We start from the raw sequence: 25,418 nt of genomic DNA on the forward strand, positions 1-25,418 counted from the left end.
TACCCATACCGGGTGGGTAATGGTGTTCCTGGAGGATTTCACAGGTTGATGGAATGTGAGAGGCTCCGAATCCCTGTGTGATCTGAGGTGAGTCACTCTTCCTCTCTGGATCTTGGTTTCTCCTTCTATAAAAAGGAGAGGCCTGGACAGGATGTTTCCTAAAGGTTTTTTTTTTTGGCTTTTACATTCTGGGAGTCCATGAAATACCACTTGGAGGTATAAAGTGGGAAGGAGTCTCTCGTGATGTAATTTGAGCTTATAGCAATAAGTCTTCAGGCTCTCTATCACTTTATTATCGTGTCCTTATTAGATTTCTCTCACTGGGACTCTATGCTCATTCTTGTGTGTGTGTTCAGCCGTGTCTGACTCTTGGCTGTGGCCAGCCAGGCTCCTCTGTCCATGGGATTATCCCGGCACAAATACTGCAGTGGGTTACAGTTTCCTTCTAGGGATCTTCCTGACACAGGGATCGAACCCAAGGCTCTGGTGTCTCCTGCATTGGCAGGCAGATTCTTTACCACTGAGCCACCTGGGAAGCCCCAAAGTTAGAGGAGAAAATTCTAACTAGTTAGGGTCTAGACCACCATTTACCTACCTAGGTTTTTACATGCAACCCACGGATCATTTTGTAATCCTTAATTCCACAGTAAGGGTTTTATCTGGAGAAATGATAGAGGACAGAAGAGGTAGTTAGTTATGGACTGTCTTTCTCTTGCGCTAGTGGAAAAGAGAAGCCAGAGAGAAATGTAAATAAATACCAGGAAGTCTGAGCTAATAATAGCTCCTATTGATTGAGAACTTCCTATTTGCCAGGCAACCCTCTTAAATGCTTTATATATTTTATCTCATATCTAATTCATGCAGCAAACATTTCACATATGAATTGTTGCCCCATTCTAAGAAAATGAGAAAACCTGTTCCCAAGGACACATGATCTGTGGTGACAGAGTTAAGAATTGGCTGCCAGCTGCAATACTTGCTCTTATAACCACTTCTCTAGGCTGTTCTGGGAGGAGAGTGAAAGTCAGCTCAACTAGGTGTCCTTACTGTATTTTGTTTCCCTCTGTCCAGCAATCCATGAACCTGAAACTGTTCCCTCCACCAAAAGATCATAATGGCATAGATTCAAACTATCAAAAAGGAAATATCAAGTCAAACCTTATAACAAGAAGTTGATCACTTTTAGCTGTAGTTTACTGACAGTTCTATGCTATGCCATGACATTACATGTTGGTCAAGACCCTGGAATGAGTCTGGAGTGTCCCTACTGTGTCCTACATCCTGTGGTTGAAAAACACTGAGAAAGTGGAAGAGCGATGGGGTCAGTGGCCAGGGAAAGAGTGGGAACCACAACACAGACTGCAGAAGGGACTCTGTAGCTTTTTTTTCCAGTGGGAGCCAGGAAAGACTTTGGTAGGGATGGTGTTTTTTCCTCTTTAGAGGATGTATGTGTGAGACACAATCTGACTGATCTTTTAAGAGGATCTTGCTGACTCTGCTAGCTGGAGAATAAACTTTAGGAGAGAAAGTGGAAGCAGCAAGAGCAGTTAGGAGCATATGGTAGTAATCCAGCCACGAGATAGTGGTAGCTTGGACTAGGTTATATAGACATATGAGGCGCCTGGGAATGGGTCACTTTGTACAAAATCTGGTTGTTGCTTTTCTCTCTTAAAAGTTGGCTTTCTTTACTTCCGGTGGCAATTAAGATGATTGATATTACTTATTATACATTTTTTCCCCCACTGCCCACGAATATGAGGCTCCAGGAATTCCCCTGAGGCATTAATATTGCCTTTCTATCTGTTCCTCCAACTTTGTTGAAGACATGCCCTTTTTGATGACCTTGTCCTGTTTTAGCACTCACTACACTAGGCTCTGATGTCTATTCTGGACTCTAAGGTATATAGACATATTTCTTCACCTAAGGATCAGGTACTCCTGTAAGAATATTGTGGCATCAGAGACTGAACCAATAGCTAAGGCTATGTTTTTCTTTGAGCCACATGAGGGAGGGTACTATTGTATTTTATCTTCACTAGAAGAGCGCATTCGTGTAATATGCTCTTTCCTTATTAGCTCTCCTTCCTCAGGTTCATCCCTTGCCCATGGTGAAGGAGGCTCTTCCTCCCCCTTCTAGACTGACCTGGGTTTCAGCCTTGACTTAACCACTCATAAGCTGTGTTTCTTTGGGTAAGTAACTTAACCTCTCTGAGTCACAGTTTCCTCACCTTTCCATTCACTACCTCAAAGTGGTAGGAAGATTTACACAAGGAAGGGATTATAACATGTTTATCACAGTCCAGCACACAGCAGAAGCTGAATAAAGGGCAATAGTCTCTGACACTGTAGCTTGACAATGCAAATGGTGAACATCCGGTAGCCACATGCTTTAGTCACCTTAAGGCACAAAACTATTTCACAGCCTCTCTGGGTTGTTTTTAATACCTTCCTTCTTTCTATTTCCCTGAACCAGTAAGGGTGCCCCATGTTTTTTTTTAATTTATTTTTTTAATTGGAGGGAAATTGCTTTACAGTGTTGTGTTGGTTTCTGCCATACGACAACACGAGTCAGCCATAATTACACATGTGTCCCCCCTCCCCTCCCCCATCCCATCCTTTTATGTCGTCGCAGAGCACCGGGCTTGACTAAGGGAACTCCATCTTGCTTCATCGCTCCTGCTCAGTTGTGTTTTCTGGGTGTCCCCCTTTTTTAACCTTTTAATGTCCCATTTCTTCCCCAGTTTTAGCCAAGTAACTTACTGAGGATTCTCTTAGCATATTTTCACCTTGTATATGTCTTCAAATTCTCATCAAGAGAAAGACTGGGGAGAAAGGAGGTGATTAATCTATTTCACGATGGATGCACAAGAGACAGAAGGAAAAAATAAGAGGAATGAGATATTTCAAAGTAGTTTTAAAAACAGAGGAAGTCTTCACAGTTTTCTCTGCCTCATTAATAAATGTGCCATTTAATTACACGAAGTTGCAAGCTTCCTAAGGGTGAGAGCCATCTTTCTTCTTTCCAGGATCCAGATCATACATCCTGGCTCTCTGAGGCACATGGGAGGTCCTTGATAAAATATTTGGTCAAAGGATTGAAATAAATCCTTACCTCTTGCTGGCAAAAAATGTTTCTCAATGGCTGGGAAACTGGACTGGAAGACAGAAAATAGCAAACTGGTGAATGTTTTATATTTAAATGAATGTATTATAATATAATATAATATATAATAATATACAATATTATAATATTATATTTAAGTGAAAGTATTATATTTAAACTGTCTTTGATAGTGAGCTATATTCTCAACAACTCCTAGATTTTTACCTTGGTCTCCGGTGTCAAAAATTTCAAAAAATTTTGGTAAAAATTCATAAAGCTGTGGAATTGAGTGAAACCATAGGTCTGAAATAATTCAGAAATTTGTCTAACTTATACAAAGAAAATATCAAAGGCATTCTTTAGAAAGGGAGGATTATCAATGGGATTGGCATTTCTGGGGAATAAAAGGAGAAAACAAGAGATTCAGGAGCAGAAGTTCACTTGAGAATTTCTAACACAAAGGTATGATGAGAATGGGCTAATTATTAGTCATTAATATATATATTAATTAATATATATTATAGTCCTTTATGTGTGTGTGTGTGTATATATATATATATATATATATGGCTATTAATGCTGAAGATAGTAATTATTTTTTTCAGTGTGGTTTCCTTGAAATAACATATTAGAATAAAATAATCTGGTTCTTGTTCTGAATCCATTTCTTGCTGGAAGTCTTGGTTAATTCTCAACCTCTCTGAGCCTCAGTTTTCTCACTTAGGATATGGAGATTATAGAGTTTTTGTGAGGTATATTGAATCATGTCTTGCATAAAGTGGGCTACTGAACAAACATTTACCATATTAGTGATCAAATAAATTAACCAGTCAGATACTGTGTGTGAAAGAGTTCCATCAACAGCAAGTGCTGAGTAAACATGAAGGACGGGGTGTTATGACTGTTTGTTTTATCACAGGTCTCATCTCTTAAATCCATCTTCTTCGAGTGGATTCCATGGCGTGTACAAATAATGTAACTGAGTTAATTTTCAGTGGTCTTTTTGAGGACCCAGAGGTGCAGAGAGCGTGTTTTGTGGTCTTTCTCCCTGTGTACTTGGCCACGGTGGTGGGCAATGGCCTCATTGTCCTGACGGTGAGAGTCAGTAAGAGCCTGCGTGCCCCCATGTACTTCTTCCTTAGTCACCTGTCGCTGGTGGAGATCAGTTACTCCTCTACAATTGTCCCCAAATTCATCACAGACTTACTTTCCAAGATTAAAACCATCTCCCTGGAGGGCTGTGTGGCTCAGATATTCTTCTTTCACTTCTTTGGGGTCACTGAGATCCTCTTGCTGGTGATGATGGCTTATGACCGCTATGTGGCCATCTGCAAACCTCTTCATTATACGAGCATTATGAACCGTCAACTGTGTTACATATTAGTAGCTGGTTCCTGGCTTGGAGGCTTCTTTCACTCCATAATTCAGGTTCTCATCACCATCCAATTGCCCTTCTGCGGTCCCAATGTGATTGACCACTACTTCTGTGACCTCCAGCCATTATTCAAGCTTGCCTGCACTGACACCTCTGTGGAGGGGGTCGTTGTGTTGGCCAACAGTGGCTTAATTGCTCTGTGCTCCTTTCTCCTCTTGGTGTCCTCATATGTTGTCATCCTGCTCAGCTTGAGGAACCATTCAGCAGAGGGCAGACGCAAAGCCCTCTCCACCTGCGCCTCTCACCTAATGGTGGTCACCTTGTTCTTTGGACCCGCCATCTTCCTCTACATGCGGCCCGCCTCCACCTTCACTGAGGACAAGCTGGTGGCCGTGTTCTACACGGTGGTCACCCCCATGCTGAACCCCGTCATCTACACACTCAGAAATGCAGAGATGAAAGTTGCCATGAGGAGGTTGTGGGCCAAAAAGGAGAACTCAGGGATGTAGTGAAAATGGGAAAGCGATAAAAAAAAATCTGTCTGATTATTCTCTGTTCTTGAAATGGATTTTGATTTTAGTGGGACATACACAAATGGAAGAAACAAATGTAAGGACTTAATGTTACTGCTACTGTGATTCTCCCTAAGTAAGCAAGGGCTTCCCTGATGGCTCAGCTGGTAAAGAATTGGCCTGCAATGTGGGAGACATGGGTTCAATCCCTGGGTTGGGAAGATCCCCTGGAGAAGGGAACAGCTACCCGCTCCAGTATTCTGGCCTGGAGAATTCCATGGACTGTATAGCCCACGGGGTTGCAAGTAAGCAAAGATTCCCCACTAATCCAGTGTAATGATCAAAGGACAGAGGTCACATTGGCTTCATGATATCCAACAACATCACAAGATTAGAAAATATTAAGACTCAAACTAAGTGCAAATGCAAAGGAGAACATTTTAACAAGTGTTTTAGGGGATAAATCACTTATTCCTATGATCACCTTCCTTCCTTCTCTTCTTCATCACTCCTTGACTCCCTTCTTTCTTTCCTTCATTTCCCCCCCTCCTTCCTTCTTCATTGTCCCCTCTTGGTTCAACCTCCCTAGTGATGACCACCAACACTTAGTTAAATATGGAAACCTAAAGAGGAATTATCATGGGATGTTTGGGGAGGAGAGTAAAAATCCGATTAAAAAAAAAAAAAATCCGATCTAGTCTTCTGACATGGATGCCTGCTAAGTTACTCAATCGTGTCCAGCTCCTTGTGACCCCATGGACTGTAGCCTGCCAGGCTCTTCTGTCCATGGGATTTTCCAGGCAAGAATATTGGAGTGGGTTGCCATGTCCTCCTCCAGGGCACCTTCCCAACCCAGGGATCGAACCCTTGACTCCTGCATCCTCCGCATTGGCAGGCGGATTCTTTACGTGCTGAGCCACCTGGGAGCCCGACATGGATAAGCGCGTCTTTGAAAATTGCATTCGGGGGTTTTTCTGTTCTTCTGGTGGTTTTAGCACCTTGTACCACAGATCATTTGAGCACAAGTATCAGAAAAGCCCCTGGAGAAATTTCAGTTCCTGTGACATGTTGACACAAAAGATAACCCTTTGATCTCCTCTCACAATGTCTACCATCAATAAAATCAAAACTGGGAAGACCCAGAGGGATCGGGTAGAGAGAGAGGTGGGAGGGGGAATCGGGATGGGGAACACATGTAAATCCATGGCTGATTCATGTCAATGTATGACAAAAACTACTACAATATTGTAAAGTAATTAGCCTCCAACTAATAAATATAAATGAAAAAAAAATCAAAATGTCATAGATTCTATCTATCAATAGGGAAAGGTCAACTCAAACATCTCAACAAAGCTTTATCCACAGTAAATAAATATAGAATTAGAAATTTCTTATTAATTCTAACTTGAAGAATAAATGAGAGGCAAGTAATGTCCACGTATGTTTCTACTCCATACTCTGTCCTTTATTCTAATTCTTGTGTTGATGCTTCTTTGGGATAAGCATCCTCTGTGGTTTAATTGCTTTATGTACCTAGCGCAGTAACTGGCACATGGTAGGTGCTCAATAATATTTGTTAAGTGGATGTGGACTGTCACATGACTTCCCCATTTATCTTTTATGCTGGTGCACTTCATTGTGTTAATGTGTATCTGAAAGCATCTGATCCAGAGCTAAACTTATTGAAGCCCCCTTTCCCTTGATGCCTTGCTAGGAATGTAGGATGCAGGCTGTGACAGGAGCTTCTTACTCATAAGCAGCTTTAGTGTCTTCACTGAGAGCTACAGAAAGCATCATCAATGAACTCTGAGTCTCTGAATACCGCATGGGCAGATAGTATCTACTCCAAATGTGTTGCCATGATTCTCAAAGACTACCTCACCTATTGAGGGTTGAGACTTGGTGGATCTATTGAGAATTAATTACTCGCTTTGTTCTGGTCTCACTGGAAAAGCACAAGAAGCAGAGGAAAGCATTGTTTTCACTGTTTTAAGAGACAGCGCTGTAAAATTTTACAGATGCCTACTCAATTCACAGAAGCAGCAGTCTAATTAGACCACTTAGTGTCAGTGATCATATAATTAGTTCTCAATGGTTGATGCTGTCACAGCATTAAAAAATATTTTAAAGAAAATAAATATAAAATAAATTTACTAAAGAAAATTTGATAGCATGCTGCAAACCATTTTGCAAGTACTACATTTTCCCCATTTATTATTTGTGTGGTTTTTGGTATAGGTTTGACTACATATAATAGTAAGGGCAACTTATGAGATAGAACTATAGAAGTGCTGCTGCTGCTGCTGCTAAGTCACTTCAGTCGTGTCCGACTCTGTGCGACCCCATAGACCGCAGCCCGCCAGGCTCCCCCGTCCCTGGGATTCTCCAGGCAAGAACACTCGAGTACAGAGGGAGAAAATCCAGCTTGATTGTGGCGGTCCAACAATATTATGAGAAATTGAGACTGAGTATTTGTCTATTCTGAATGTATTACTTCAGCCTGTGACCTCAAGGGACTGCTAAGACTCCATACATGTGCTGTTCAGTAGAACTCATGCTATGCTGGTGATGCCTTCTGTTGGTCCTGTCTAATATGATAGTAATTTCCTGCTTTTAAAAGATATTTTTATTTATTTATTTGGCTGCACCAGGCCTTCACTGTGGCATGCAGGATCTAGTTCCCATACTAGAGACTAAACCTGGCAATGACAGATTTTATTTTCTTGGGCCCCAGAATCACTGTGGACGGTGACTGCAGCCACAAAATTAAAAGATCGTTTTCTCTTTTGGGAGACTTTCCAAAAGTCCCACACAGAAATTTTGCTTTCATCTTATTCACATTAATCACATGGTGACCCTTAATTGCCAGGGAGCCTGGAAACTATAATCTTTTATTCTGTGTGGAATTGCTTTTAGCTAAAATTAGCATTCTGTTCTAGTCTCAAAGAGGAAGAAGAGAATGGGTACAAGGATTGGCCCATATTCTCAGGCACTCAGTTACACATCAATTTCCCAAGCAATTAAATTTTTTTCATAAAAATTATTTATGATGGGTTGGTAATATCACAAAGTTTAATTGTAGCACAGTTTACTTAATATCCACTTGTTTCAGGGCTTTTGGATTCATGTAAGAATTTATTAAACAAGACTTAATGACCATGTACTATGTTCCAGACATTGTTCTAAGTGCTAGAGGTGTATAACGATACACAGGAGGGAGAAGGTCTTGCCTGCATGGAGCTTATGTTCTTGGAGAATATTTTGTTTTTTCTGACGCAGCTGTGGTCTAGATCCGGGTTCTGTGAGAAGGCTCAGTGATGATGGAAACGTTCTAAACCTGTGCTAAGGCATGGTAGCGCTTAGCCATGTGGCTAATCAGCATCTTAAATGTGACTCTAATGATGGGAGAATTGAATTTTAAATTTTATTTAATTTTAGTGAAATTAAATAGCTACATGTGGCTGGTGACTACCACATTGGGTACACAAGTCTACATACTTCAGTGCTTCCTTTGCTGCAAACTTGTACCTATTTTTCTGAGTCGGGAAAATTGCTCCTGGCCCCACTACCCTGATAGGTGTGTGGTGACTACTGGGAGTTTGTTCCTTTTGACCCCCTCCATCCATTTTTGCCCACTCCTCACCCCAGCCTCAGACAAGTGCCAATCTGTTCTCTGTATCTGTGAGCTCGGTTTTGTTTTGTTGAGATTCCACAAATAAGTGAGAGCACGTGGTATTTATCATTTTCTGTCTGACTTATTTCACTCTGCCTGTTCCAGTCTAAATCCTTAGAGGTATCTGAGATTGCTCTACTTCTTTGCTTTTCTGAATCAAAACATCAGCACGTCTTATGAATTGTTCCTTCAAAATATGTGCAGAATCCAAAAACTTCCTAAAACCTTTACTGCTACTGTCCTGGCCCAAAACACAAGGATCTTTGGCCAGGTTACTGTGATGTTCTCCTAACAGGTTTCCTTTTTTTCCCACTCCTATATTTCCCACTCCTCTTCTCAAGATAGCAGACAGAGATCTTGGCAAGATATAACCTTTCCTGACTACCTATAGTAATATAATAATAACCACCAGCTTTCCTATCATCCTTAACCTGTTTTATTTTTCTTGATAGGACTTTGTTGTTACTGTTCTGTTGCTCAGTGGTGTCCGACTCTTTGTGATCCCATGGACTGCAATGTGCCAGGCTTCCCTGTCCATCACCAACCCCCCGAGTTTGCTCAAACTCATGTCCATTGAGTCAGTGATTCCATCCAGCCATCTCATCCTCTGTCATCTTCTCCCGCTTCAATCTTGCCAGCATCAGGGACTTCTCCAATGGGTCAGTTCTTCACATCAGGTAGTCAAAGTATTGGAGCTTCAGTTTCAGCATCAGTCCTTCCAATGAATATTCAGGATTGATTTCCTTTAGGATTGACCGGTTGGATCTCCTTGCTCTCCAAAGGACTCTCAGAAGTCTTTTCCAACACCACAGTTCAAAACCATCAAATCTTTGGTGCTCAGCCTTCTTTATGGTACAAGTCTTACATCCATACATAACTACTGGAAAAATCATAGCTTTAACTAAACAAATCTTTGTTGGCAAAATAATGTCTCTGCTTTTTAATATGCTGTCTAGGTTTGTTATAGCTTTTCTGCCTATAAAAGGAACACGTGTCTTTTAATTTCATGGCTGCAATCACAGACCACAGTGATTTTGGAGCCCCCCAAAAATAAAGTCTGTCACTCTTTCCATTGTTTCCCCATCTATTTGCCATGAAGTTATAGGACCAGATGCCATGATGTTAGTTTTTTGAATGTTGAATTTTAAGCCAGCTTTTTCACTCTCCTCTTTCACCTTCGTGAAGAGGCTCTTTAGTTCCTCTTTACTTTCTCCCATAAAGGTGGTGTCATGTGCATATCTGAGGTTATTGATATTTCTCCCAGCAGTCTTGATTCCAGCTTGTGCTTCATCCAGGCTGGCATTTTGTATGATGTGCTCTGCATAGAAGTTAAATAAGCAGGGTGACAATATACAGCCTTGATGTACTCCTTTCCCAATTTGGAACCAGTCTGTTGTTCCATGTCTGGTTCTAACTGTCGTTTCCTCACCTGCATACAGGTTTCTCAGGAGGCAAGTGAGATGACCTCGTATTCCCATCTCTTTAAGAATTTTCCACAGTTTGTTGTGATCCACACAGTCAAAGGCTTTAGTGTAGTCAATGAAGCAGATGTTTTTCTGGAATTTGCTTGCTTTTTCTATGATCCAGTGGATGTTGGCAATTTGATATCTGGTTCCTCTGCCTTTTCTAAATCCAACTTGAACATCTAGAATTTCTCAGTTCGTGGACTATTAAAGCCTGGCTTGGAGAATTCTGAGCATTACTTTGCTAGCATATGAAATAAGTGCAACTGTGTGGTAGTTTGAACATTCTTTGTCATCACCTTTCTTTGAGATTTGAATGAAAACTGACCTTTTCCAGTCCTGTGGCCACTACTGAGTTTTCCAAGTTTGTTGGCATATTGAGTGCAGCACTTTCACAGCATCATCTTTTAGGACTTGAAATAGCTCAGCTAGAATTCCATCACCTCCACTAGCTTTGTTTGTAATGATGCTTCCCAAGGCCTACTTGACTTTGCACTTCAGGATATCTGGCTCTAGGTGAGCAATCACACCATCGTGGTTATCTGAGTCATTAAGATCTTTTTTGTATAGTTATTCTGTGTATTCTTGCCACCTCTTCTTTTTTTTTTCTGCTTCTGGTAGGTCCATAACATTCTGCCCTTTATTGTACCCATCTTTGAACAAAATGTTCCCTTGGTGTCTCTAATTTTCTTGAAGAGATCTTTAGTCTTTCCCATTCTATTGTTTTCCTCTATTTCTTTGCATTGATCACTGAGGAAGGCTTTCTTATCTCTCCTTGCTATGCTTTGGAACTCTGCATTCAGATGGGTTATCTTTCTTTTTCCCCTTTGCCTTTCATTTCTCCTCTTTTCTCAGCTATTTGTAAGGCCTCCTCAGACAACCATTCTGTCTTTTTGCATTTCTTTTTCTTGGGGATGGTTTTGATAGGACTATTGCTATCTAATTTGCATATCAAGTTTTATTTATTTACCATCTGTCTCTTTTTCCATTATGCTCTGATACATATATGAAAGATATAACCTCAATGAAGGGGGTTTTCCTGGTGTCTCAGTGGTAAAGAATTTGCCCGCCAATGCAAGAGACGCAGATTCAGTCATTGGGTCAGGAAGATCCGCTGAGTAGGAAATGGCAACCCACTCAAGTATTCTTGACTGGAAAATCCCATGGACAGAGGAGCCTGGTGTACAATCCATGGGATCTCAGAGCTGGACACCACTTAGCGATTGAGTAACAAAACCTCAATGAACCTAGAGACTTTGCTTTGTTACTAGCAAATTTCCAGCACCTAGAAGAGTGTTTAGCACATAGTAAGACTAGATACTATTTGTTAAATAAATGGATGAATGAATAATGCATTCTTTCCTGAGGAAATTCTCACTATATTATATTATTATTAGTGCTATTTTATGGATGGGGAGGCTTAACACAAGGAGACTAAGAGACTTAGAACTGAATCCATGAATGTTAGAATTGGGAGGCACAGTGGAGATTGTTTAGCCCAATTTTGTCAATTTATGCAGACGTAGAAACAGGGGGGAGTGAGAAGTGGAGGGGTGAGATGACGTGGCTTAATTTAGGTAGTTAATTCCTGAGCTGGACCTAGTGCCCGGGTGTCTTGGCTCCCTGTGCAGTCCTCTTTCTTCTCTATTTATTCTCTTTTTCATTCTCAGCAGTCCAGTCTGGAAAAACGTTGCTTTTATGACTTACCGTCAAGTTCCCTTTTAAAAAATTTTTTATTGGCTTTACGATAAAAAGTTTTATTGGCTTTGAAAAAGTTTGCAATGTTGTGCTGGTTTCTACTGAACAACGAAGTGAATCAGCAATTCGTATACAAGTTTCTTCTCTTACTAGCTTATTATTGGGTACAAAAGTTTTATAGAAACACCATCAAACTAACTGAAACAGATTCCAAGCCCTTCCTCAGTCATAGTTTAATTGACAAAGTTTCACCCAAGAGAAACGAAATTCCACTGGGAACATTTCCCCTTGATTATTGTGTATGGCTTAAATTATTTAAAATAGTCCAAAGATCTAACCATTTATTCAGAACTCTTGGACTTTCAGTGGTTGGGTAGTTTTTCTTTACAAAAAGCAGGATCTTTAAAATCTCTGAGTCTGATGCTTTCTGTGGCATTTGTTTATTTCTTATATATTATAATACAGTTATCAGCCTGGATCCAGAGCACCTGAATTTTCCTCTTTTTCTGATGACTTGTCTTAGACATCACTGACTTTGCTTTCTAAAAGCTCACAGGTATATTGGTGATTTGTTGTTGGAGAAGAGCCTAATCTTTAATTTGCAGAGAGAAGGCGGAAATGGATGGGAGAGGGTAGCAAAGAGAGGAATAACTACAGAAAAGGCATAGACTACAGAATAGGAAATGGTGGTGTTCCAAAAAGAAACTATTAGGTATTCCTTCTCTGAGGAATAAAGACTGGAAATATTGAACTCTGAACAGTTCTGAGTGATCTCTCAGATTGGTCCTAAAATATTTAAATTTAACTTTTCCCTTATGTATTATGTACCCAGAAGTTGTAAAAAGTAGTGGTTACAAGATAAGATCTGCGCTCAGGCTGGTAGCAGTGGTGGTTTAGTTGCTCAGTCATGTCTGACTCTTTGAGATCCTGTTGACTATAGCCCACCAGGCTTCTCTGTCCATGGGATTTTTCAGGCAAGAATACTGGAGTGGGTTGCCATTTCCTTCTCCAGTGGTCAGGCTACTTGGGTTGAAATCCTGGCTTCACTGCTGTGTAATCTTAGACGGGTTAATTCATTTACCTGTGTTCCTTTTTCCTCATATGTTAAAAAGGAACGATAATAATGATGCCTGTATCATACGTATGCTCTGAGAATTGATTGAAATAATGTGTATAGAACACCTATGAAGTGTTTGGTACATGGTACTGTTGAAATGCTAACTATTATTATCAACCAGAATGCAATTAATAATAATAAAGCTTTAAGAAAAAATTTAAACAGATAATTTTGAATACAAAGGTGTATTTCTTAGTAGAAGATACAGGCATAGAGGCTACAATTATAAAACATATTTTAATTGCTATAAAAGAAGTATGGTAACATACAGTAGGAGCACAAAGAAGAGAATTTATTATTGCAGTTCTCTCTCCTATAGAAGCAAGGTTCTCCAGAAACCTAGGAGAAGGAATATTAAACACAGAGAAGAGAGGAAGGATACCTTGGATTAGCAAATAGCTGTATGAGGTTCATTTGGGGGATGACAATAAGGTTGTGAAAATATGTAATAGCCAATTCAAGAAGGACCTGGAATCCATGCTATAAATGTTATAATTTATGCTGTGGGAAATAGGGCATGCACACATGCTCAGTCATGTCTGATTCTTTGCGACCCCATGGACTGTAGCCCTCCAGGCTCCTCTGTCCATGGAATTTCCCAGGGAAGAATACTGTAGTGGGTTGCCTTTTCCTTCTCCAGGCAATGGGGTGGGGGTGGGGGAGGTGTTGCTAGATTCTAGGTAAAGAAGGAACATGATCAGATTTACATCTAAGGGTAATCACCAAAGGATTTGTAGTGCTCAGAGGAGATACATGTAAGTTGGAGTGTGAATTGCAAGATTCATTGAACACACAGGACAGGAATTGGGGCTGGAAGGTAGGTAAGGTTGGGATGGACACAGAGAAGGTATTTCCAGTGAAGGGCTCTCCATGGTGGGAGTGAGTAGAGTGGCCTTGTGGGAGACAGAGATGACCCTGAGTTAGCGGAGGTGAATTGAAGTTTAGTGGGTAAAGCAATGACCTTTGAGATGACTCCATCTGTGAAAATCTTTAAAAGTAAGTCCAGGCACTCAGGCTTTCACTGATTATCCCCAAGCAGAGGAGGATCCAAGGTAGGAAGGGTCTGGGAAACAATCTTCTGGTTGCAGTGTGCAGGATGGATGGGGTGGGAGGTTGTGGAGACTAAGAGGCTTTGGTGACTTAAGCATCAGCTGACAGCAAATATGAAGGCAGTGGGACCCATCTTCATAGACACAGACCCATCTCTTCGTCTGTGTCTTCTCCAGGGTGGGAGCACACTTGGAGAGAAAGTGCACAGGAAAGATGGTTTAAAGGTAAAATTAGTGGGATGTGGTGACTGACTGGGTATGGGAATGAAAGGGAGGCATGGATCACAGAAGACATCACAGCGACAAGCCAGGGCATCTTGGAAGCAGATGCTGGCATTGAAGTATCTTTCGGGTCACACTGTTATTCTATGGCTTATTGTCCTCAGCTTCAACTCTAATCTCTGTTCAAAGCCCTTCTTGAGCTCCTGAATGAGAACGTGTTAATAGGAGCTTCTTGAGGAGTTTCACAATCTTATTTTGTAACACTTCAGGTACTTGGTTTCCCAAAGTCCTGAGATGATGCCAGATATTCTTAATATTCTGGGTACTTTGTGTTCACATCACTGTTCTTATTGAGAAAGGACCCCATTATGATGAATTTATTAATATTGCTTGTGTTTGACATGAGGATCAGTGTAATTTCTATGCCACAACTATTGTCCTGGGAACCTGTATTTCTTGGGTAGACAGTTTCTCTTTCCATGGATGGCTGATCCCTTCTTCTTCTGCAAATGGCCATTCCTCCTCTTTTGTCCCATAGCAGTAATTCTTCCCAAGAAATCTGATAGCTGTACCTCCTGTTTGGATAGATAGACAGTTCTACTGTGGCTTTGACAGGTTGTAACAGTTTTTTTCTTATAAAGTGATTGTTAGATATCATTTGGAACTTTGACGAAGCTTAATCTATCTTTTCCCTCTATGAAGTTTCAACTAATTCAGAAACAAGGCAAAGGAAGAAGGAATTTGGGAAAAATGTTACCGTTGCTATTAGAAAAGGTGATGTCAGAGACTGAGGTTTAAAATTTGGTGCCAAGTGGCCTTTCTCAAACTGAGCTCTAGATTTAGGTAAAAGCCCTACCCAGCCATGGCAGCATTGGGTCTACTCTACAGAGTAGCCTGGAATCCCCAGGTGGCTCAAGTGGTAAAGAATCTGTCTGCCAATGCAGGAGATGCAAGAGATGCAGGTTCAATCCCTGGGTCAGGAAGATCCCCTGGAGTAGGAAATGACAACCCACTCCAGTATTCTTGCCTGGAGAATCCCATGAACAGAGGAGCCTGCTGGGCTACAGTCCATGGTGTTGCAAAGAGTCGGACACGACTGAGTGAGCACACACAGTAACTGTCTCTACCCCATAGAGACAGAGGATTCCCCCGGGGCAGTATAGGTACTGTGCTCTCTACAGCATCTCACAGGAAGAGAGGAGGGGCCCATCATTGCATTTCTAATTTCTCCTTGCCAATGTGCTCCACCTTCCCTGTGTCAGGATGGGACAAGGAGTGGTTATCCTCTGTAGCTTCCTCCATATGACATTGTTAGCATGAGGGGTGTATCATAGTCTGTATTTCTTTAGTCTAGTCCGAGACTGTATAGATGTGTAAGAGGTGTCAGTAAGTATCTTCTCCAGAGGAGTAACTCATGGAGCAATCTTCACTCTAGTCATCATATTCTTTGCTGCTGGCTACCAACCTGTCCTACTCTTTGCGACCCCGTGGACTATAGCCTACCAGGCTCCTCTGTCCATGGAATTCTCCAGGCAAGAATTCTGGAGTGGGTAGCCATTTCCTCCTCCAGGGGACCTTCCCCATCCAGGGATCAACCTCGGGTCTCCTGTATTGCAGGTGGAGTCTTTACTGTCTGAGCCGCCAGGAAAGCCCCAGGTGGCACAAGTGGTAAAGAATGTGCTTGCCAATACAGGGAGATATAAGAAACGTGGATTTGACTCCTGGGTTGGGAAGTTCTCCTGGAGGAAGGCATGGCAACCCACTCCAGTATCCTTGCCTGGAGAATCCCATGGACAGAGGAGCCTGGTGGGCTATAGTCCATGGGATCGCAAAGAGATGGCCATGACTGAAGTGACTTAGCATGCATGCACCAACCTGGAACCAGGACAAGCAAGGCTGGTCAGCCACAAAAGAACTCTCAGAGGATAAGCGCTTTGATTTCAGGATCTGTCTGTAGTTTGAGCAGTGGGGCAAAAGGTAAGAAAGTAACAGTGAAATGATGGAGACAAATGAGTAGGTGGAATTCTCTCTAGAGTGTTTGAACATTTGTCATATAAACACAAGTATTGAAGCTGCAAGACTGGTGAAGGACTCTGACCTGAGTAGGTTGAAGACTGGCAGAGTGAAGAGAACAGTACTGAGGACGTTTTGGAAAGGGAAGGATTATCAGTGGGAAGACGATTCCCTGCCACAGAGATGAAAGAAAGAAGGACTCAGGAAAGTAGCCCGTCTTGGGGATCCCCAATAAGATAGAGTGATGAAAATGCAATGAACATGGTTAAAATGTAGGTGCTGAACTTGAATGGCTGCCAAAATTCATAGTATCTTAAGGTGAGTTAGAAAGAACCCTGGACTCCTTTCAGAGTCTGAACTTGAGTTCCAGAATTCACTACTTTCTGTGTGCTTAGTCACTTTAGTCATGGCTGACTCTTTGCAACCCCATGGACAGCCTGGACCCTGCCAGGCTCCTCTGTCCATGGGGATTCTCCAGGTAAGAATACTGGAGTGGGCAGCCATGCCCCCCTCCAGGGTATCTTCCCAACCTGGGGATCGAACCCAGGTCTCCCTCATTGCAGATGGATTCTCTACTATCTGAGCCACCAGGGAAGCTTTCTGTGTGATCCTGGGTAAATAACCATTTCTCTGAGCCTTAATGTTGTTTATATAAACTGTTATTAGATTGACCATATTTAAAATTGAATGAATACATATTGGGTGAATGAGTGAGTTCGCAGTAAGTTTGTATTGTAAAGTGGTTTATGCTAATTTGCCATAAATGAGGCAAATTAGTTACAATCAGTGTTTGTTTGATTGCAGGAATGGATTCCATGGCGAGGACCAATAATGTGACTGAATTAATTATCACCGGTCTTTTCCAGGACCCAGAGGTGCAAAGAGCGTGCTTTGTGGTGTTTCTCCCTGTGTACTTGGCCACGGTGGTGGGCAATGGCCTCATTGTCCTGACGGTTAGAGTCAGTAAGAGCCTGCGTGCCCCCATGTACTTCTTCCTTAGTCACCTGTCGCTGGTGGAGATCAGTTACTCCTCTACAATCGTCCCCAAATTCATCACAGACTTACTTGTCAAGGTTAAGACCATCTCTCTGAAAGGTTGTCTGGCTCAGATATTCTTCTCCCATTTCTTGGGGGTCACTGAGATCTTTTTGCTGGTGGTGATGGCTTATGATCGCTACGTGGCCATCTGCAAACCTCTTCATTATACGAATATTATGAGCCATCGACTGTGTCATGTGCTGGTGGCTAGTTCCTGGCTTGGAGGCTTCTTTCACTCCATAATTCAGATTCTCATCACCATCCAATTGCCCTTCTGCGGTCCCAATGTGATTGACCACTACTTCTGTGACCTCCATCCCTTGTTCAAGCTTGCCTGCACTGACACATTCATGGAGGGGGTCATTGTGCTGGCCAACAGTGGATTAATCTCTGTCTTCTCCTTTCTCCTCTTGGTGTCCTCATATGTTGTCATCCTGGTCAGCTTGAGGAACCATTCAGCAGAGGGCAGACGCAAAGCCCTCTCCACCTGTGCCTCTCACATCATGGTGGTCATCTTGTTCTTTGGACCCGCCATCTTCCTCTACATGCGGCCCGCCTCCACCTTCACTGAGGACAAGCTGGTGGCCGTGTTCTACACGGTGGTCACCCCCATGCTGAACCCCATCATCTACACACTCAGAAATGCAGAGATGAAAGTTGCCATGAGGAGATTGTGGGGCAAAAAGGAGAACTCAGGGATGGAGTGAAAATGGGAAAGTGATTAATAAAAGTGTGCCTGATTATTATCTTGAAATGGATTTTAATTTTAGTAGGACATACAGGAATGTCAGAAACAAATGCAGGGACTTAACGTTACTGTGCTGTGATTCTCCTTAGTAACCAAAGTCTTTGTAGTATCCTAGTATCACGTTCCAAGGACTGAGGTCAGATAGTCTTGTTGGTCTTAGAGAACTTAATTGGCTCCGTGATATTCAGTAGTTTCATGGGACTGGTTAACAATGAAACTCAAATTAAGTATGAATGCAAAGGAGAACTCTTGGACAAATATTCTGTATGTTAAAGTGATTCTGTCACTCCCTTCCTACATTCCCTTCCACCTTCCTTCTTTCGCCTTTTTCATCATTTCCTCTTCATGCTTCCCTTTTTGTTTAACCTCCCTAATGATAACAACCCATATTTCATTAGAAAGGGAAACCAAACAGAGGAATTACCATGGGATATTTGGGGAGGAGGGTACCAATCTGATCTGCTCTTCCAGCGTGGACAATTGTGTCTTTGAAAATTGCACCCAGGGATTTTTCTATTCTTCTGCTTGTTTTAGCATCCTGTACCATAGACTTTTTGAGCACAAGTACTAGAAAAGACCCTGGAGCAGTTTCAGTTCTTGTGATATGTTGACACAAAAGATAGTCCTTAAATCTCTTCTCGTAATGTCCTGTATCCAAAATTTTAAAGACGATCAAACATGGCATAGATCCTGGCTGCCAGGAGGGAAAGATCAAGACACACATTTTAACAAAAAATATCACTTTTAGCTTTATACAGATGTAAGTCAATACAGAATATAAAAAACATCTTGGGCCTAAGTTGAAGAATGAAGGAGAGGGAAATAATGTCCAAGCATGCTTCTGCTCCACACTCTGTCCTTCATTCTAACTATCAGCCAAGTCCATTTCTTGTCAAGCCTATTAGTGTTTCTTGGTGGAGCAGGATAAGAGAGTTTGTGTTTGCATTATTGGTTCATCTCTCAGAAACTCCTTTAACTCAATTGACTCTTATCATTGTGAATATAGAGAGAATATAATAAAATTTGTTTCTATTGGCTTTGGAATAACATGGATTTTCTTGCATTTGCCCTCCATCCTTCCAACTCTTCTTGTGGATCAGGGGAAGTAATGCATGCAACTTCCTTGCAGAGGGATGGAGCATCCATCATATTATGTTATAGGCCTTAAAGGTTTTTCCCTTTGTCCTCAGAAGCTGGTTAGGCATGCAGATGAACAGTGATTTTAAAGGTACCAGGAAATTTTCCCCACTTGCTTGTCATCCTCACTAATCATTGACATGGACAACCATTCATAATCCCTGAGGCAATACCACTTCTTTCTGGAATGACTTTACCACATGTTTCCATGTGACAAACTCCTATATATCCTTTCAGACCTAGGTTAAAATCACTTTCCTATGAATTCTTCTCTCACCTTGCTCCTCCTTGGGTTGAACTTTGTCTTCTAGCCATGGTTATTTTTGCATAATTTTATCATTGTCCTTATCACTTTGGAGGTATTATTTTATATGTTTTTTATCTGACTAGACTAGGTTCTCAGGGACAGGGCTATTCACTACACTGCTTTGCAACTCTAAGTATCATGTGTTAGCTGGTGCTTTGTCAGTGCTTGTTGAAAAAAACAAACCATTTAGGCCCATGAACAATCCTTTCTAGAGCGTAGTTTGCAGATTTTTTTTAGAGTTTTCTTTTAGGTTTATTTCATAGTTTTATGCAGGTTTCCCCAGTGTCTCAGTGGTAAAGAACATGCCTGCTGATGCCTGAGACCTGAGACGCAGGTTTGATCCTGGGTCAAGAAGATCCCCTGGAGGAGGATGGCAGCCCACTCCAGTATTCTTGCCCGGGAAATCCCAGGGACAGAAGAGCCTGGCAGGCTACAGTCTTTGAAGTTGCAACTAGTCAGACATAACTTAATGACTGAACAACAATAGTTTTAAGTAACTGTTGTATACATTTATTATTTATGCAATATTGAAACAAAATTTATGGAACATAAATTTTGCCAATTTGACCATTTTAAATTGTACAATTCAGTCATTTTTAGTACATTTTGCAACCATCACCACTAATTGCAGAACATTTTCAACACCTAGAAAACAAACCCCAGATCCATTAAGGAATTTTTAATGGGCGTCTCATGGTGGGGTGCCTAGCTTTTCCTGTTAAAATTGGAAGAGCTCAGGCTCTGAAACCCATCAGGCTCTTCCAAGTGCCCCTCTCTCATAACTCATGATCCAAGTACTACTTCATCACCACCTGTTTTTCATAAATACAAGAAGATGAACAATGATATGAACTTGAGAAGTATTCTGAATATTAGTTAATATACATTAAATTAATTTATTTTTTTCCCCATTTAAAAATTTTAAATTAAAAAATTCTGCAATATTGTGTTGGTTTCTGCCATGCAGCAAAGCATGACTGATTATACATACACCCCCTCTGTCCGTATTTATCTGTTTATTTTTGGCTATGCTGTGCCTTTGTTGCTGCACCTGGGCTTTCTCTGGTTGTGGTGTTTGGGCTTCTCATTGCGGCGGCTTCTCTTCTTGCAGACCATGGGCTCTAGAGCATCCAGGCTTCAGTAGTTGCAGCACGTGGGCTTGGTAGTGGTGGCGCATGGGCTTAGTTGCTCCTTGGCACGTGGAATCTTCCTGGACCAGGGATCGAACCCGTGTCCCCTGCATTGGCAGGTGGATTCTTAACCACTGGACCACCAGGGAAGTCTCCAGTATACATCAAAGTTTTAGAAAAGAACATGGTATAGATTTATACTATAGACTCAGTAAATATTAGCTATCATAATCGTTATTATAATTCGTTCTGGTCATTCATTTTATTTGTTTGATGACTACATGACTATTCACAAATTGGACTTCTTTCCTGGGAAACTACTCAAGTAGTCTTTTGATTTCATCCTAAAAAAGTTTTAGGCATTTGAGAGCTGTTAAATGCGTTTGTTTTACAGCTTCTTTGGGCTAAATGTTCTCTGTTGTTTAATCACTTTTGAGTATATAGCATGGTACCTTGCACATTGAAGGTGTTCAATAAATATTTGTTAAATAAATATTAACTACCACATGGCCTCACTATCTTTTATGCTGAATACATTTATATTTTGTTAATGTATATGTTAAGGCATTTGTTTCAGAACCAAAGTCAGTGGGGCTACCCTCCCTTTCTCTTGATGCCTTGATTGTGCTGTAGCAGACTAGGACTTCAGGATGTAGACTGTGAAAGAAGCCTCTTACTCATATATCTTTGGTTTCCTCACTGAGAGCTACAGAAAGAACATCATTAATACACTCTGAGTCATTGGATACTCATGTACAGATAATATCTTCTCTAACCGGATTGTCAGTTTTCTAGGGGACTACCTTACCTACTGAGGGTGTCTATTGAGGGCTAATTACTCCCTTCATTTTGATCTCACTGGAAAAACCATAGGAGACATAGGAAAGCATCTTTTCAATTGTGTAAGAGTCGACTATTGGGACATTTAGAAAAGGCTTACTAAATTCACAGAAGGAGTAACAGTCTACAATTATACCACTTAGCGTTGGGGACCATGTAGCTAATTCTCAGTTATTGATTCTGCAGCAACATCAAGAAAGAAAAAAAAAAGTCCCCAAGTGTATTTTTTTTAGATAATAAATAGAGAATTTTATTTAGGACAAATTGGTAGAGGGCTGCCAACTACTCTGCATATACAATTTTGTATTCTTTTCCAATTTATTATTTATATATATTTTAGGTATAGGTTTGACTGCATATAATAGAAAAATGGCAACCTAATGAGAGAGAACTACAGAAATACAGAAGTAAAAGCCCAACATTGTTGGGAGTTCCAAAAATACTATTAGAAATGCAGGGTCAGCCATCTTGTAGACTCAACCTCATGACCTTAAAGAGCTTCTACTTCTGCTGCCCAGCAGAATACATGTTATGCAGGTGATGCTCCGTATCTGTGAGGTCCAGCATGGTAGTGGCTGCTGAACTGTAGAGATGTGGTTAGTGAGACCAAAGAACTGAATTTTAAATTTTATTTAGTTTTAACAGTTTAATTGAAAAAGCTAAATGTGGCTTGTGGATGTGATATTAGACAGTACAGCTCTGGTATTAAATTTGTATTTTAGAAGACCATAAAGGGGAGTGGGGGAGGATAAGCTGATATCTTTCCATTTAGGAGCTGTTTCAAAAGTGCCACCAAACACTTTTGCTTTCATTTTGTTCAATAGAAATATGACACATTGTCACCCTTAATTACAAGGGAGGCTAGAATGTATAATCTTTTTTTTTCCTATGTGAAATTGTGTTCTATTAAAAAATATCAAGGTTTTATTGTGTTCTTCTCTTAAAGAAGAAAGGGAGAATGGATGTAAGGATTGGCATTTTGTCTGAGGCATTCTGTTATATGTGTATACAGTTTGTTTTGTAATTTCAAAACCTGTGGGATGCAACAAAAGGGATTCTAAGAGGGATGTTCATAACAGTAGATGCCTACATCAAGAAACAAGAAAGATCTCAAATAGAAAACCTAATCCTATACCTAAAGAAACTAGAAGAAGAACAAATGACGCCCAGAATTAGTAGAAGGAATGAAAGGAGAAAGAGCAGAAATAAATGACTAGAGACTAAGAGGGGAATAGAAAACATCAATGAAACTAAGAGCTGTTTCTTTTCTCAAAAGATAAACAAAACCACAAATCCTTTAGCTAAACTCACCAAGAAGAAGAAAGAGGGCTCACATAAATAAAAGAAATCAAAGAGGAGCTATTACCTCATTACCACATTCTGTGGTATTAACTAATAGGATCATAATAGACTACTATAAACAATTATATGTGAACAAACTGGATAATCTAGAAGAAATGAATAAATTCTAAGAAATATACAACCTAACAGACTGAATTGGGAAGAAACAAGAAACCTGAACAGACAGATTTCTAGTTGGAAGGCTAAGTTTGTGATTAAGAACTTCCCCAAACAAACAAAAGTCCGGGACCAGGTGACCTCACTGGTAGATTCTGTCTAACATTTAAGGAACTAGATGACTCTTATACCATACACAAAAATTAACTCAAAATGGATTTCAAACTGGAAACCCTCTGTGCATCAAAGGAAACCATAAACAAAATAAAAAGGCAACCAGTGAATGAGAGAAAATGTTTGCAGATCATATATCTGATAAGGCGTTAATTCCAAAATATATCAAGAATTAAAAAAAAAAAAAAAGAATTCATACAGCTCAGTAGCAAACCCCGAAACAATTAGATTAAAAATGAATAGATGATCTGATTACACATTTTTCCTCCCAAAGAAAACATACAAATGGTCAGTAGGTACATGAAGGGATGCTTGACATAACTAATTATCAAGGAAATGCCAATCAAAATTATCATGAGATATCCCTCACACATTTTATAAAAAAAAAATGGCAAGGAAAAAAACATCGGTAAGAATGTGAAGACAAGTGAACCCTTGTGCACTGTTGGTGGTAAATAGTTACTGCCGCTATGGAAAATAGTATAGAAGTTCCTCAAAAAATTAAAAACAAAGCTACTGTATGATCCAGCAATTTCATTTGTGGATGTTTATCTGAAGGAAACCAAACACTAACTCAAAAATATACATACACCTCAATGTTCATTGCAGAATTATTCACAAGAGCTAAGACATAGAAGTTACTTAAGTGTCTGCCGATGGGCTAGTGGATAAAGAAAATGTGGTAGATGTATACAATGGGATATTATTCAGCCGTAAAAAGGAAGGAAATCTTGCCATTTGTAACAATATGGATGGAACTAAAGGACATTATGCTACATGAAATAAATCAGACAGGATGACAAATATCATATGATCTCATTTATATGTGGAATCTAAAACCAAACCAACCAACCAACCAAAGAACTGAATTCATAGATAGAGAAAACAGATGGGTGGTTGCCAGAGGCACTGGGTAGCGGGTAGGTTTTTCCCACTGAAGGATTTTATTCCTAGCTGCAGACTTTTTTCCCTTTGTCTCTTTTCAAGGGCTTTTTCTTTATTCACCTTCTAGATGCCACTTTCTCTAACCACCATCCTGGACTCATTCTTCTCTACTCTGCCATACATGTCCGGATCCACACTCTGAATCTGCTTCCATGCATTTCTTACAGTGACATCAATCTCAATAATGGTAACTCCATTTTCCTCACTCAAATCTACCTTTCAGGTGTCCTTGAATTGTCTCTCTCCTCTCATCAAAACCTCAGCAAATCTTTGTTCTATCTTTAGGATGTCCAGAATCTGACCACTTCCTAAAACCTTCAGTGCTACCATCCTGGTAAAGACAAGCTTCTACTGGGTGGATTATTGCAATTGATAATCACCTAATTGGTTTCCTCATATTTCCCACTTCCCCTTGCTGGGAATATGACAAATATAACTGCTTTGAGTTAGGGACTTTTTTTCCTCATGGCCAAATCTTTAGCACCCATGCTTGACACGTTAAAGGACACAATACTATTTCTTGAATAAATGCATGAATGAATGGAAGGATGAATGACAGCTCTTGCTGAGGAAATTCTTACTATGTTACATTATTATCACTGTCATTGGAGAGGCTGAGGCACAGGAAGTCTAAGTGGCTTACATAGACATGCTAGCATTGGGAGGTACAGTGGGGATAATCTAGCCCAATCCTGTCATTTTATCTAGAAGTGGAAACAAGGGAGAGTGAGAGGTTGAAGGGGAAATGACCTGGTTGAAAGAGAAGTGAATCAGTTACTGAACCTCAGCTAGGGCCCCGCTGTCCCAGTTCCCTGTCTGGTCCTCACTGTTCCTCTATCCAGTTGTCCTCATTCTTGGCAGTTCAGCCTGGAAAAGTATTCCCTTGATGTCTTACCTTCAGCTTTTCTCTTCTATTACTTTGTTTTTGGTACAAACTTTATGGACATCTCCCTAAGCTAACTGAAAAGATTTTGAATCTCTCCTAAGTCAAGGTTAGTTGACGAAGTTTCACCCGAGAGAAAAGACATTCCATGGGGAAGTTGTTCCCTTGACTAGAGTGTGTGGATTAATTTATTTCAAGAATCTTAACTTATTCAAGGACTAATTACAAACATTGGAGTTTCAGTGGGTGGGTAAGTTTTCTTCATGAAAACAAAGGTCTTAAAACCTCTTTTCTGCTTTCTGTGGCATTTGTTTATTTCCTAGCTATTATAAATCAACTCCAATCCAGATTCCCTGAATTTTTCTTTTTTTGGTGATTCATCTTAGACATCATCTGCTTTGTGTTCTAAAAGCTCCCAGGGACATTGGTGCTTTTCTCCAGGGCAAGGTTTGATCCTTGAGTAGCAGTAACAACCACTGTCTAGTCCTCAGTGCAGAAAGAGCACTGATTTCTGAATTAGTAACCTGGGAAAT

General features: G+C 40.6%; 2 protein-coding genes across 2 annotated transcripts in view; both read left to right on the top strand.

Moving 5' to 3' along the window:
- LOC122450435 (olfactory receptor 4B1) overlaps nt 1–17,970 on the top strand; it is a 43,834-nt gene extending 25,864 nt beyond the window's left edge. Inside the window, exon 2 of the mRNA XM_043482786.1 lies at nt 17,030–17,970. Within this exon, the coding sequence (XP_043338721.1) occupies nt 17,030–17,970 (941 nt within the window). The remainder of the gene's footprint in view (nt 1–17,029) is intronic.
- LOC122450438 (olfactory receptor 4B1-like) lies at nt 4,061–4,987 on the top strand. The gene has a single exon (XM_043482788.1). The coding sequence runs from the start codon at nt 4,061–4,063 to the stop codon at nt 4,985–4,987; it is 927 nt and encodes a 308-aa protein (XP_043338723.1).
- Nucleotides 17,971–25,418: the final 7,448 nt, after the last annotated feature.

Source organism: Cervus canadensis, chromosome 11, assembly GCF_019320065.1.
Source record: "Cervus canadensis isolate Bull #8, Minnesota chromosome 11, ASM1932006v1, whole genome shotgun sequence".
NCBI lineage: Eukaryota > Metazoa > Chordata > Mammalia > Artiodactyla > Cervidae > Cervus > Cervus canadensis.